The sequence below is a fragment of the Typopeltis vanoorti genome, chromosome 1 (genome assembly GCF_054136105.1).
Source record: "Typopeltis vanoorti isolate ZY-2024b chromosome 1, IOZ_Tvanoo_1.0, whole genome shotgun sequence".
NCBI lineage: Eukaryota > Metazoa > Arthropoda > Arachnida > Uropygi > Thelyphonidae > Typopeltis > Typopeltis vanoorti.
Window position 1 is genome coordinate 134,077,015 of NC_143549.1, and position 15,089 is coordinate 134,092,103.

The 15,089-nt window shown below is 35.5% G+C and overlaps 1 protein-coding gene across 1 annotated transcript in view; it reads left to right on the forward strand.

The window, feature by feature from the left end:
- Positions 1-552: 552 nt before the first annotated feature.
- The window catches only part of LOC150110449 (proteoglycan Cow-like), a 200,455-nt gene continuing 185,918 nt past the window's right edge, over positions 553-15,089 (forward strand). The window contains exon 1 of the mRNA XM_090399367.1: positions 553-993. Coding sequence (XP_090255493.1) covers positions 808-993 — 186 coding nt within the window. The 5' untranslated portion in view covers positions 553-807. The remainder of the gene's footprint in view (positions 994-15,089) is intronic.

Consider the following 15,089-nt stretch of genomic DNA (forward strand, 5'->3'; position numbering starts at 1 on the left):
TTATGTTTCTGAAAATAACATTATGAAAACAACTAACGTTTTCAACTCTAAAATAGGCTGCATACAATCTCATCTTACACTCATGAGACTATAAAAAACATTGTTGTTATTGTTATAAAAACATATTTACTAATAAAATCCCATTAAGTGTTATCATTATTATTTTTTTAAGTCGTCTAAATATCATCAATTGGGATCACATGCTTAATATTAGTTAAAAGCTGGCAAAGTTGAAGGAACAACTTCAAAACATCATAGAAGAATTGGTTAAAATAACCAAATATTAAGAAATACAGTAGTTTCGTTTCTGCCGTTAATCGCCCACTCTATATCTGAAATTAAATATAATTTAATGGCAGTATTCGCAAATTTGAAATATAATACAGCTTTTTTCTTTTTTTGACCTTTACACTTTCTCTTTAGACTATTCAAGTTCTCGAGTACTTTGTTCCATTTAAATTATTGTTTTGTCTTTCTTTCTAGAAGAACTTTAACATTCCTGTTTTGTGCTTTTCATTACCATTAAGGCCGTGACGCATGCCTGATGGCCATCTGCCAAGGGTTCTATTGTAGCAGGGACTAGCGGCAGTTACGGCAGGCCAAATCGATAGAGGATAGCGTTGAGTCGGGCTGACTCGAACGTAGCAGTGTGAAGCGATTGAGTTCTGCATTGCTTCCCGTTAATCATATTGGTTGTGTTGCTCCCAGTGTGTGTGTTTTCGACATCCCTTTTCTTCTCTTCTTCCCTCTCCTCTCCCACTCTGTCTTTCCCTCTTCACGAATTACATGGTATAATAAAACATTAAGATGCAAGTTTTCCCCTGGGCAAGGTTTTTAGTTGCAGTGTATGTTTTCCTTGCGTTTTTCGTTTCTCTGAGTCTAACGTCGAAGACTCCGCCTTCATTAGGATGGAGATCAACGCCGTCAGGTTTTGATGAGCCAAAACCGCACGCTTGGGACTTCGAGTTTGACGACCGCCGCGAGGAAGAAGAGGTAAACATTTATTATTATTATTATGTAATAATAAGCTAAGTTCGATATACTGGCGTAGGCCCTTATTACTTTAGTCTTGAATATTCAAACATGCTGATCGCGAATCACCTGACTTAAGTTATTATGGTTGAAGTTGTAGAGAAAAACACAAAATAATAGTGTGAAAAAAAAATAATAAAAGCATAATGCGAAATAATTAGTTTGGTGATCTGAGCTTCGTGTCAATACGTTAATTAATTGACTCGCTTTTCTGAATATATTATGTACTATTTTTTTTTTTTTTTTCATTCTAATGAAAGTTAGCAAAAGTTTAAAATGCTCTGAGAAAGCTGTGGTTACGTGTAGATGTACTCATTAATTCACTTTACCTATGGAAGTTATTGTTAACTCTTGAGAATGAGTTAAGAACTTATTTAACATTCCAGGTTCTTTGTCGCGAGAAAGGCACATTCTCAAAAATAACACGTATTAATTTTTAGATATATTTTCTAAGTAATGTAAGTAATAATTTAAAAATATTTATACTTAAGCTTAACTTAACACAGTTTGGCATAATATTGCACCATATAGGAATGACAGCCCTTTGTTAGAGACCCTCTAATAAATTTGCATAGGTAGAGCTTTGTTCGAGACCCTCTGGTGTCTACCTTTGTAGCTGCAAGTTTTAAATAGCAGTGAAACCTGCCCATCTCAATGAAATACACACCACTTTATAGTAGTGCAATACTGGAATAACTTTTTGCAAAGCAAATGTATGACAAACGATATATGAAATCCAGCTTTTCCTGAGCAGTATAGTTTCCTTCAAGTTTTATTTGTTAAATAAGAATTTTTTTTTTATTCAACTTGATAAAATAATTATATTTTAGTATGGCATTGGATGGTCTAGTTGAAATAATGAAATGACTAGCACATCATCTTTCTGGACTTTGCAAAAACACAGGATATCATATGGCAATCTGTTATGTACATCGGAGCATATATGGTAAAGTGAATAGCATCTCGACTGTGGCATGTATTTATGCTACAATTCTGATGTGTGAGGTAGTAAAAGATTTTTGGCATTCAGTGTGAGACCATGACCTGCTAATTTGAGGCTGGAGGTAGCTTGAAAACAAGTCATGTTTAGTTTCTACTTAGGGCTCCTGCATTATCTAATATTCATTCACCTAAGATATTAAATGCATGATAGGTTTATAAACTTTAGTGGATGTGATTCACATAAAAAATAATAAAAATGTGATATCTATTAAAAAAAAGAAAAAAAAAGATGGGATCTGTATGAATATTATTGAGAGTGTGCAAGGGCAGTGCCTTTGACCAGGCTATTGAAATCTCAGAACTGACAGTGGCCCAAAGTAAGTGGAAAGAGGGCAAGATAATTCCTTTTACATAAAGGATCTTGCCTTAAATAGAGGTAGCAGGTTATAAACCAGCCAGTATTAACTCAGGAGTGGTAGTTTAGGTTCTGGAAATATTGGTTAAGGACAAGATTCAAGAATGGTTGGATAAGAATACTTCAGGAAAAGCTGCATAGCTTTGTGATGGATAGGGCTTGGCTTATTCATTTACTCACATTTCATAATCAAGTAATAGTTGGATTAAATAAAGAAATGACTAACATATCATCATTTTCTGGACTTTGCAAAAACACAGGATATCATATGGCAATCTGTTATGTAAATAGGAGCATATATGGATTGATATTAAGCTAGTGAGAGATAAAAGGGTTACTGATAGACAGACATCATAGAATAGTATACGTATCTGTTGCAGCAGAAGCTGGAAGGCTTCTGCTGCAACATAACTCTTTCACATCCTCTCTCATACAGTACTTTGTGAATGTAGAACTTAAAGAGAAAGAGTATAAAGATAATCCTGTAGAATACACTTTCTCTTTAAGTTCTACATTCACAAAGTACTGTATGAGAGAGGATGTGAAAGAGTTATGGGAAGAAGTGAAAAGAAGAGCAAGAGGGTGAAGCTTGTGAGTGCTGCCAAGGTATGATAGAGGTGAACTGAGAAGGAGGGTCATGATAGCTAATGAATATGGAGATATGCATATGGAATGATGTAGAGTTTGTGGACCAGTGGCCCGAGTTTGATGAATGGAAAGATTTATACAATGCTGATGGACTGCACTTAAATGGATTCAGAGTTAGGTGTCTAGAGATCAGAGGCGTGCCGGCAACATGTGCAATGTGCGTGATGCACACAGGTGCCAAAGATTTCAGGCGAGGAGAAAATACTTAAAAAAAAATTATTCGTTAATTATATGAAAATAAATTACATTTTTGTTTAAATTTTAATTATATTTTATAGAGTTGTCTTAAACAAATTATTTATAATCACTTATTTGTTATTATTCCTTAAGATCTTATTTTATTCTGATCCTAATTCTAACAAGTAGTTTAGTGTAAACAAGTAAAAACTTGAACTTGCGTGAGTTTACTGTTTACAGGATGACACACGTTTGAATTTGTTTAATCTTGTTCACACTCGTATTTGCTCTAAACATATATAAGAAAATCTGCTGCAGTTTTTAACTTTATTCTATATTCTGCTGTTATCAGCAGAATATAGGCAACATCTTGCAATGTACCTGAATTGTCATGAGAAAAATTTAAATCATTTGAACAATTACAAAAAATGAACAGAATTAATTACATCCTTACAAAATAAAACTTGTATTGATCATTTGCAACAAACAGGTTTAGATAATGAAAGGAAACGTTGGTATGAAGTTATAAAAAGAATAATTTTTGTAGTACAGTTTTTAGACAAACAAAATCTAGGTCTTCATGATAAAAGTAATAAACTTTACGATTGCAACAATGGCAATTTTTTAAAATGCATTGAGATGTTAGAAAAGTTTGATCCTTTTATATCGGAACACACGCGACGTGTAGCTAATGATCCTGACTTTAAAAATATACCCTCCTATTTAGGAGATAAAATTCAAAATGAAATACTCACTTTATTGGCATCAAATATTAAAAATAACATTTTTATAAAGTGTTTTTTTTTATTGGGGCGAGAGGTATAGGGGTACCAACTATAATTTTGCACACAGGCACTGGACACTACTATCGTGCGCCTGCTAGAGACACCTAACTCTGAATCCATTCAGTTAGGTGTCTCTAGTTTGTTCACTGAGAGTGTGGAAGCACAAAGTCAAGAAAGCTAAAGAAATTAGGATAGGTGTGTGTGTGTGTGTGTGTGTGTGTGTGTGTGTGTGTGTGTGTGTGTGTGTGAGAGAGAGAGAGAGAGAGAGAAGGCAGCCATGAAGCAAATAACCATGTTAATGAATAATGATATTGAATGGGGTAGTCATTATAGGATGTAATGGTGGTTGGGGCCTAAGAGGATGCTTCAGTTTTTTATGTACTAATGCTAGAAGCATCAGGAATAAGAGGGAGGAGTTATTGGTATTAGTTAGTGCAACCTCACCAAAAGTTATAGGCATTAGCAAGACTTGGCTACAGCAGATGACATAAGAGGGATAGAATGTTATGAATTTAGTATTTTCAGGGAAGATGGAGTAGACAGTAGATAGGAGTGAGGGTACTGCTGATGATGGCAAATGAATTGCAGCCAACAAAAGTAGGAGTCAGTCATGCAGTTATCAATTCTTTTGAGTCAGTATGGTTTGAAATTGAGGTCAGTAGGACAAATTATGAAATTGGTTGCTTTAGGATAGGAGATGCCAGGGATGATGTGGAAGATATGCATCAGCAGATTAGTATAATGAGTTCAAGTCAAGTAATTATTATGGAGGACTTCAACTTTGGAGATATACATTGGAAGGAAAGAAAATCTATGCACTTACTGAAAGATAATTACTTGAAGCAGAATGTGACAGAGGGGACATGGGGTACAAGAGTGTTGGACCTGTTTATAGGATCACAAGACCTGTATATAAGTAATATGGCTACATTGTCTAGAAAAACGTGGAAATTACAGAAAGGAGGCAGCTTGAAGCAGCAATATGGCATAAAGAATTACAAGGCAAATGTTCACAGTGCATTGGCGATAGTCATGGGGTATCTGGGGGGGGGGGGGAACAATATCGCACTGCATACCCAAGGTATTGGGAAAGTAAATCCGGTAGAGTTAGACAGATGAGTAATGTCATTAAGCATGAGCTGCAGAAAAATAAAATGTTGTGCAGGGTATATAAGGAGTAAGGCGACCAGCTAACTCACGAAGAGCAGAAGCAAGAAAGATGCCCAGCATGGTAAGGAAGGCAAAATCAGATAATGAGAAGAAATTAGCCAAGCAGACAAAAGGAAATACCAAAGAGTTTTTTCATTATGTGGCAAATAGGATAACTGTGAAAGGATATTTTTGAGTGCAGATGGTAGAGAACAGAGACGGATGAAATTGTTGAGCTACTGAGTGACCATTTAGCAAGGGTATATCATCCAAGTGAAGATATTGTTATGGCAGAGGTGACTGGGACTGATGTGAGACAGAGGCTGATGAATTGGAGGTACTTGGTATGTTGCAGAATCTGAATGCAAATACAGCTGGAATTTGGTGGGATGTCAGCTGGCATTTTTAGATAATATGCAAGGGAACTGGCAGTACTTTTGACTATGCTTTTTAAGTCTCAGCTCTGGCAAATTCCAAGGAAGGAGGGCAAAATAATTCCTTTGTATAAAGGAATTATTTTGGAATTGTGGTAAAAAATTATAGACCAATTAGTATCTCGTAATCAGAAAGAGAATTCAGGAATAGGTGGATAAAAATATGACACTCTATGAGGGGCAGCATAACTTTGTAAAGGGTTGGACATGCCTTAGTAATCTACTAACGTTTTATAATAGTGACAGCTGAGTTTGATAAAAGGCATGGCAACACAATGATACTTATGGATTTTGCAGACATTTTATAGGATACCACAATGAACTCTTGTTACCCCAATTGTAACAAATGGGATGGATATGAAACTGGTGATATGGATAAAAGGTTAGCTCATGGACAGATACCAAAAAGTAGTATATGGAGGAGCAGAGTCCAGGAGAAAGCAGGTGACTAGTTGTGTGCCACAGGGCTCTGTTCTTGGACCATTATTGTTTAATTTGTACATAAATGATATAGGAAATAATTTAAAGAGAGATATTGAGTTTTTTTGCTAATGATATAAAGTTGGGTAAGATAATAGTTAATCATGGTGATGTAGAGTGCTTGCTGGATGATTTAAATAGGCTGAGAGTATGAGCAAAAGATAATGGATGTCATTTTAATGTGGAAAAGTGTAAAGTTATGCATTGCAAGCTGTGTACTACATTGAGGGAACTGTACCCCAGGAAATTGATGAAGCCAGGGATTTGAGAGTAGTTAGTGGTAGATAGAGTTGAAGTTTAGAGGGCATTTTTCTCAAGTAGCCAGAGTAGCTTACAGTATTACTTGGTAGTGTGTTCTTCAATAAGAACACACTAACAAGCAGGGTAAGGGAGCATATAATTTCTCTTTAATATGCTTTGATATGGCTACATCTGTATTACTGTGCTCAGATCTGGTCACCAGGGCTCTGTAGGGATGAGGAAGTGGTGGAGTGGATCGAGAGGCAAGTGAGCAATATGTTGTGTTGTCTGTAGAATGCTCCCTATGACAATAGATTGAGGATTTGTGGTTGCAAAAAATGGTTGATAGGTGAAAAAAAGGGAGGTATAGAAACATTTAAATTGGATGGGATTAATACAAAGAATATTTCAGCACTTGGCTAAGGGGGGGGAGAACAAAAGTTCATCCCTGGAAGTTGGGTAAAAGTGTTGTTAGCAAGGGCATGGGCACTAGATTTTTCACTGGGAGTGTGGTGAATGGAATGGGTTTCCTGAATAAGTTGAGTGCTTTGTCTGTTAATGATTTCAAAGTGAGATATGATAGATATTGTGTTGATAGTTTGGGTCTTCCACAATGAGTCTTAGGTCTCCATGGAAGTGCCCGTACATTAATAATAATTTGAGAGGAAATATGAAATTGCTGGTAATCCTACAGTTTCCTGATAATGCAAAACTGGAGAGAACAGTGATAAATAAAGAAATGTAGAGATACTGCATGATAAAGGATAATGATTACCAATTCAATGTGACAAGTGTAAGATTATGTTTTCAGTTATAGCCTGAAAAGATTATAAGCAGTGCATTTTACAAACAAACATTGGCGAGACCATCGATGGGAGGCTGCATACTTTGCTGGAGAAAGTGGGGGAGGCAAGGGATTCTTGGGGGGGGGTGATGATTGATTGAAACCTGAAATTCAGGGAACATATTATAAAGGCAGTGAAGGTAACCCAAAACATTTCTGCAATACTGAGGACATTGACCAGCAGAGATAAGAGTTGTCATTCCATTGTATATCATCTGGACTCTTATGGTTAATTTTGGTCCATAGGATTTGAAGGGATAAATTAACCTTGTAAAGAGTGCTGAGGCAGATGATAAAGGTGATATCAGAACTGTACAATGTTAGATATAAGAATAGACTAAGGAAATGTGGACTGTAAAGTTTGGTAGATAGAAGGAGATGTGATATGATTGAGACATTTAAACTGTTGAGAGGTAGTTGCAGGGTTGACACACTGGAGAGTTCTTTCATTTTGTGGAACAAGAGGATGAGCAAGGAACAAGGGGCCATCCCTGGAAGTTGCAAAAGGAGGTCATGAGCAAGAGGGTGAGAAGTGGTGTCTCTGCATAGACGGTGGTTGAACCCTCCATACAGAGAAACCATGGAATGCATTTCCTGATGTGGTAAGAGCACCTTACATAGATTGTTACACACTGTCATAAATGCTTTCACCTTCCCCCCCAGTCACCTTTTGGGTGACTAAGGGGATGACAGCGTTTCTCATATAACATTGTACACTAATTTCTAAGGTAGGCCTCCCACAATGAGGCTTGTGACTCCATTGAGGTCTTGAATCATAATAATAATACTGCAGGAAACTGATGAGGTTATTGGTTGATTGTTTTGGAAGTGGGTAATGATGATGTCAAGGAGTTGAAGTTCAGTGCAAAAGTGGGTAAAATATCTCAGTGGATCATTTAAATGTTGAAAGCCACATCAACAGGTATATATGGCCAACCAGGCCGGCTATAAACATAGCCAGCCGGGTTGGCCGAGTGGTTAGCATATCCACTCTCCAACCAAAAGGCTGCGGGTTCGAATCCCGCCGTGGGCATGGATGTTTGTGATTGTCTGTGAAAATAATAGTGGTGATGGTGGACAGTAGATGCTGTTGGTGTAGATGAGACAGTTTGTGGATGAGGTTGAGTGGTGGAGACGGAGAGTTGGTGCCCTCCCTCGATGAGTCTTAGGACTCCCTGGAGGGGTCTAATAATAATATATAGAAGTTATTATCAGCCTTTATAAGGTTCTGTTATGACTACATGTAGCTTACTCTACACTCAGATTTGATTGCTTTTTTTCTTTGGAATGATAAAGTGGTGAAGAGGATATAGAGGTGGATGACTAAGGTGGCAACAGTGGATGTGACATGCATTCTGAGGATAGATCTTTGTGGGTTACAGAACTTGGAAGAAGCAGAAAAGAAGGGATATCATATAAACATATAAGTTATCAAGAGAATTTTTTTTAGAATAGACATAGAATTTTTTTCAGTATATGACAAAGGAATTGAACAAGGGTGATAAGAGTGCTTATTACTACATGATAATCATTATTATAATCAGGTAGTTTGCAAGGTGTGAGAATTAATTTTTGCTATGTGTGTGTGTGTGTGGTGATCCAGTAGATTAATTTATCTGAGATAGTAAATGAGTTCATTGTCAGTGAACAGTTGAAAGCATTCTGTGAATAATGGTTACTGTGAAATTTCTGCCATGAATCTTCAGACTCCATAGAATTTCCAGATAAAATTAAGATTAAACTAGTAAGAAAGCCTTTTCATACTTTGTTTTAATTAGTAGTTGATTTGTTTTCTGCTGCAAGCAAAAAACAAACAAGTGAAAATATAGAAACATAGAATCAATACAGAAACAGTTGCCAATAACAATTAACTCTTGTTATATTTCTGGCCTGTGAAGCAATACTAAGTTTATTCTTTGTATGTTATGTCATTTTATTATGTTTTTATTTTCTGTCAGATTATGCCTTTGTAACTTGAATACCTTAAAGGATTGTGATACAGTTTGATATGGGGGATTTGTATTTAAATTTATCATTCATCAGTTTTTATCGCTTTAACAGTTTCTGTCCATTTCAGACATTTTGATAGACTATTTCATATATGAACACAATAATGTGAATTTTTTTTTCTCTTCTTTTCATTGATGCTTGCCACAAGCTGTTATGATGGCATTATGGAGTTCATCCAAATGGTTTTATTAGGAGGTAAAAAAATTGCATATTTTATTACATTATTTCTGAACTTGGTATTCTGACCTTTGGATTTATATGAACTCAAATATTATGAGAGATGAGATCAGTGAATACTAAGACAAATTTTAAATAGCTATATCATGGTTTATTTATTTAAGAGAAATTTATTTCTCTTAAAGAGTATTCACTGATCTCATATCGGCTGACTTTCAATTGAAAAATACCTATTGAAAGTTTTCTGCATTTCATTTGAGTATAAGCGCCTCCTTAGAGCAATTGGAAGAACGATAGTACATCATGCCCTTCAATTGGAAAAGGCCTAAGTTTGATTCTCATCATGACAATAGGAATCTTTATATGGCATTTTTCAGTTGAAGGCGAGTTAACTGATTTCATATGGAGGTAGCAGGGTTTTTTTCTCCCGGAAACGCCTGTTTTTCATCCCACATACAGACAAATCAGCCTTCAGAACACATCATTTACGGACAAAAATACTAGTGGTGGTGGTGGGCAGTAGATGACATTGATGATGATGGTAGTGGTGGTTTGGTGTAGTTGATGGATTAAGTGTGGGAGACGGAGAGTTGAGTAGGTGCCCTCTCCCGATGAGTCCTTGGACTGCTTGGAGGTGTCACAAAATAATAATCATTATAATAATATTTAGGTCCTTCATTTTAAATTAGTAACAGCATCAGCATTAAGCACTGGGATAAACATTAGTTCTCGATTACTTTAAGAAACATGGAATTCAGATCAGCTCCTTCCTTCATTGCTTTAATTGATATTATTATAGGACCTTCTTTCACTGTATTTCAGGACTTACTCAGGTGCTATATAGCTCTCCTGAGCATGCTACCATACTTTTTTCTTTAAATTTGTTGAGTATATACTTATTCCTTGAATATTTTAAGTGTTGAAGTATGAAATCAGTAAATATTACAGTAAGGTAAATAATTAATGATTGATCCTTTATCTCAAATGTGTAGATGACGTTGTGTGGAGTGCCTTCCTAGGCATTCAACACCACACAGGTCTACGGACTCTTTAGAGGCATCATGTAACAATAATGATGCATTATGCTCTTTCTTAATATTTGCAACTAGTCTCATTTTAATAATAAACAAAAGTATTGTTTTTCATTCCCTAAAAAGTTGGGCATTATTTGCATCATTATTGAATTTTTTCTTGTTAATAAATTGCCATCAATATATCTGGTAGTAATTTATCACTATTTTTAACATAAATTTAATGACGTATCATCATCATCACACAGGCATCTCCATGGAGTTTGGCTTGTCATGGGAGACCCATGCTAACCATCTTTCACAAGGTGTCTTAATCTCATTTACTGATAAAGCATTCATGACTGACTTTGTCAACCCATTCTATTCAGCATCTCCAGGCAAAAAAATCTTTTCTTCTTTCCCTTTCTAATCACATGCTTACAACTTTCTGAGTGGTCCTATAGTCTCTTCCCTTCCTGTCATGTACAGTATTGAAAGTTTTCTTCTGTGCTACCCTATGAAATATTTTTAGAGTAGCCTATATGGTTCTATTATATCTCCTTTTTTCTTCCTTTGTTAATCTGTTGGTTGGTTAGAAAGGCTAGTTAATACACACTTTCTAACCAGCAAACTTTTAATTTTTTTCTTAAAAGGAGCATTCCACAAACCATTTATTATCTTGCTCACTTACCTCTAGATACTCTCCACCACTTCCACATTCCCAGGAAATTTGTGACCAAATTTGTGCACAGTAGATTAGCACATATCAAAGCCTCATAAAGAGGGATAATAACTTACTTACTTATCCCTACTTGTTTAGGGATAAGGAATTAGCATATCTGCTCTCCAGCCAAAGAGGTTGAAAGTTTGAATCCTGCCAAGGGCATGGATGTTTGGGATTGTCCTACTAACTGATTACCATATGTACTGCTGTGATCTGTGTCCTTGTGCAGTATGACCCTTGAGGTCTTTGCGCCATGATGATGTTGAGCCTGTTTTCTACCCACTACAGGATGAAGGCCTCTCCCATTGCAAGGGGGGGGAGGTCTACTTCTCCCATGGTGACCAGTCCATCTTGGGAGAATGTTTATTCACTTGTATGAATGAATGTATGAAGGTGAAAGACTATCACAGACATAGATGCCTAGGCAGGATTCGTACTCTCAGCTTGGGAGTGGATATGCTAACCACTTGGCCAACCAGGCACCATAAAAAATCAAATCCCTACTTGTGTTTTTTAACAATCACAGGATCCATTGAACTATATTGTCCACTTTTTCCTACTTTTGCAGTAAGCCCTCTGAACTTCATCTTTTACCTCTTCCCTCAAATTTGTCCTTGCCTCATCAGTTTCTGTGGCAATGTGTAGCTTGTCTTTTCATCCTGAAATACATAACCTTGTGATTTGCAACATTGAATTGATGTTCATTATCATTTGCCCTATCCTCCATGACCAGATTAATGTACAAATTAAATGGCAGCAGCACCCTGATTGATGCACACCACTGGTCATCTGCCTCCTCTTTGATTTGACTATCACTTGTCTTGTCAGGTGTCATCTCCTTCCAGGAGGTTGACTACCATGAGCTTCCACCATGTACAGTTTTGTGCTTCTCTCTTACATTCTTCATAAGACAAAAAGTTCCAGTCTTTAATATTTCCCATCCAATCTGTTCTTTGTCATCCTCTTCTTTTTCCTTGTATCACTTCTAAAAGTGTTTTTTGTAGGGAATCATAACTTACTAGTATGTGACCAACGTAGGTGGTTTTCCTTTTCTTAATGGTTTTCAACAGAGACCTATCTTCTTTAATCATCTCTAATATCTCTAAATTAGTTTTTTTTTTGGCAATCCATGGGACTCTAAAGATTCTTCTGAGGATCCATATTTCAAAGGCTTTCAGTTTATTTTCACAATATTTTGATGTTGTTCAGGTTTCTGCTTCCTATAGCAGTGCTGACCATACATAACATTTGGACAGGCTAATTCTTGTTTTTGTGTGAATTTCCCTTGAGGTCAGAATGTTTTTCATGCTAATGAAGGTCGATCTAGCACTTTCTATCCTTCTTAATATTCTTATCACATTTTCCATTCTCTTTATTAGTTGACCCAAATATATATAACTCTACTCGATCTAAAATATTTCCTCTGATCTTTTCCCTTTTTCTGTTATTACCAGCATGGTTTTGGTTTATTTGAAGTTGAATTTAAGTCCACATATTTTGCTTAGTTTCAGCATTTCTTCTAGTAGGTTTTGAAGATCTTTTTTTATTTTTAGCCAGCACTAGCATATCATCTGCATATCTTAAATTGTTTATATTTCTGCCTCCTATGCCGACTATCACTTACTGCTCTAATTACACTATCCAACACAATTTTTGCTGACTTTTATATGAGACTTGTTTTTTACTAATTTGGGTGCACTGATTTCAAATATCAAACCATTTTTCTCTATCATGTCAGGTTTTTGCTCTATGGCATTTTCTTTTTGCTAATTTGTAAGTTTTTGATATTTTTAAGGAGGCAGTACTATTTAGAGGATCAAAAAAAATCGATTTTTTAATATTTTCTGAAAGTATGTACTTTTAAAAATCTGTTCCTAACTTTTTATCAAGAAATCCGAAAAATTCCCGAAGATATAGCCTATTATTCAAAGCGGTGCGCAGATCAGAATCGGAGCTCTCGCTTGTTAGTAAACGAATAAATGCGTAAGAACCTGCAACGGCAAGTACTGGCGCTTTGAATGCGAGAGAGGCCGATAATTAGATACCTAACTACTTAACAATATTCATTAAAAATTACAAGAATATTTATAAAAAAATAACAATTTTACTTACACATGAGTTTCAGGGAATAAATTTTTGTTTGTAGCAATTTCTGCTGTGTGTTCTGTTTTGGCAATCCTTTTGAATACTCCAACAGTAGTTGGCCATCATGTGAGAATCCCATCTTCCTTGGTACCGATCTTTCATAGTTTTTAAGTCTTGATGAAATCTTTCGCCTTGTTCATCACTTACAGCACCTAAATTCTCGGGAAATCTATCAAGATGACTGTATAGGAAATGAAGCTTTATGCTCATGTTGCAACCTAGGCGCTGGAAATTTTCAAGCATTGTTTCCACTAGATCTTTGTAATTGCACGCTTTTTTTTTTCCAAGAAAATTATTCGCAACCATCGTAAATGAAGTCCAGGCCTCTTTCTCAATTTCGTTCATAGAGTTGATGAAATTTGGGTCTCTCATTAAAGTTCTAATTTGCGGTTCATCAAATACACGGGCTTTAACTTTTTCATAACTAAGTCGTGGAAATTTTTCACATATGTATTGGAAACAGTCACCTTGTAAATCTAAAGCTTTAACATACTGCTTCATAAGACCTAGTTTGATGTGTAGAGGTGGAAAAATGATATTTTCTCTGTCAATTAAAGGTTGATTTACATTCTGTTCTCCAACATTTAAGGATATTCTAAGAAGCCAATGTTTCTGACTCCAGTGTTGGGTTTCTAGCTCGACTATCCCAGAAGCATAGAAAACATGGAAACTTTGTATATCCTCTTTGAAAGCCAGATAAAAAGTTCACTATTTTAAGATCCACACAGATGATCCAGTTATGGTCTGTATATTTTAATAACTTCAGAACCTTTTTAATGTCCTCATATGTTTCCTTTAAGTGGACTGAATAGCCAATAGGAATTGAGCCATATACATTGCAGGTTCTTACGCATTTATTCGTTTACTAACAAGCGAGAGCGGTGAGCGCTCCGATTCTGATCTGCACACCGTTTTGAATAATAGGCTATATCTTCAGGAATTTTTCGAATTTCTTGATAAAAAGTTAGGAACAGATTTTTAAAAGTACATACTTTCAGAAAATAATATTAAAAAATCGATTGTTTTGATCCTCTAAATAGTACTGCCCCCCTTAAAACTATCAAAAACTTACAAATTAGCAAAAAGAAAATGCCATAAAGGAAAAACCTGACGTGATAGAAAAAAATGGGTTTGATATTTGAAATCAGCGCACCAAAATTAGTAAAAAACAAGTGTCAGATCATAATCAGCAGAAAAAATTTTTTTTTTTTGTTGGCCAGTGTTATTATCAGCACCAGACCTTCTACTGCCTGTCCATCATTTCTGTCCGTATTTACTAAAGTATATTTAAGAGGGTTCCAGTTTCAGCTAATCGATTCAGTATAAGGTAATTAATATCATCTCTGGATAATAGTAATGTGTTTCACGATGTCTCCTGACATATTGTGAGAGATCTAGTCTAGTCCTACATATTCCTTCTCATTCTTCTTGTCTTAAAATGGGAATGAGTTCAATAATTTCAGTATTTCAGCCTTAAGTATTCTTTAGCTGTACATTCACTTGCTATTTTGAAGTCAGAAATTCTTTTCTCACTTCAAAGCAGAGAATCACTTCAATAATTCTCTGCTTAACTTCTATGAATACTTCATCCTGTTTCCATATTTTCTAATCAGGAAAAGTCCTTTTCTTGCTTTATTTTATTATCAATGTTATCTCATGAGATGTCTTAATTTAATTTTTTTTTTAACTGACTAAAAACTCAAGTATTTTAAGCTTAAAACCTTGCACTGTAGTCATTTTGTTTCTTATACTTCTGATATTAGTGTTTTGTATTCATTAATTCTCATTCAAATTAAAAAAAAAATTATTTTTCTATATTGCATTTATACTTTTTAATGGGGCATTTAAATATTTTATTACTGTTATTATCACTCTCT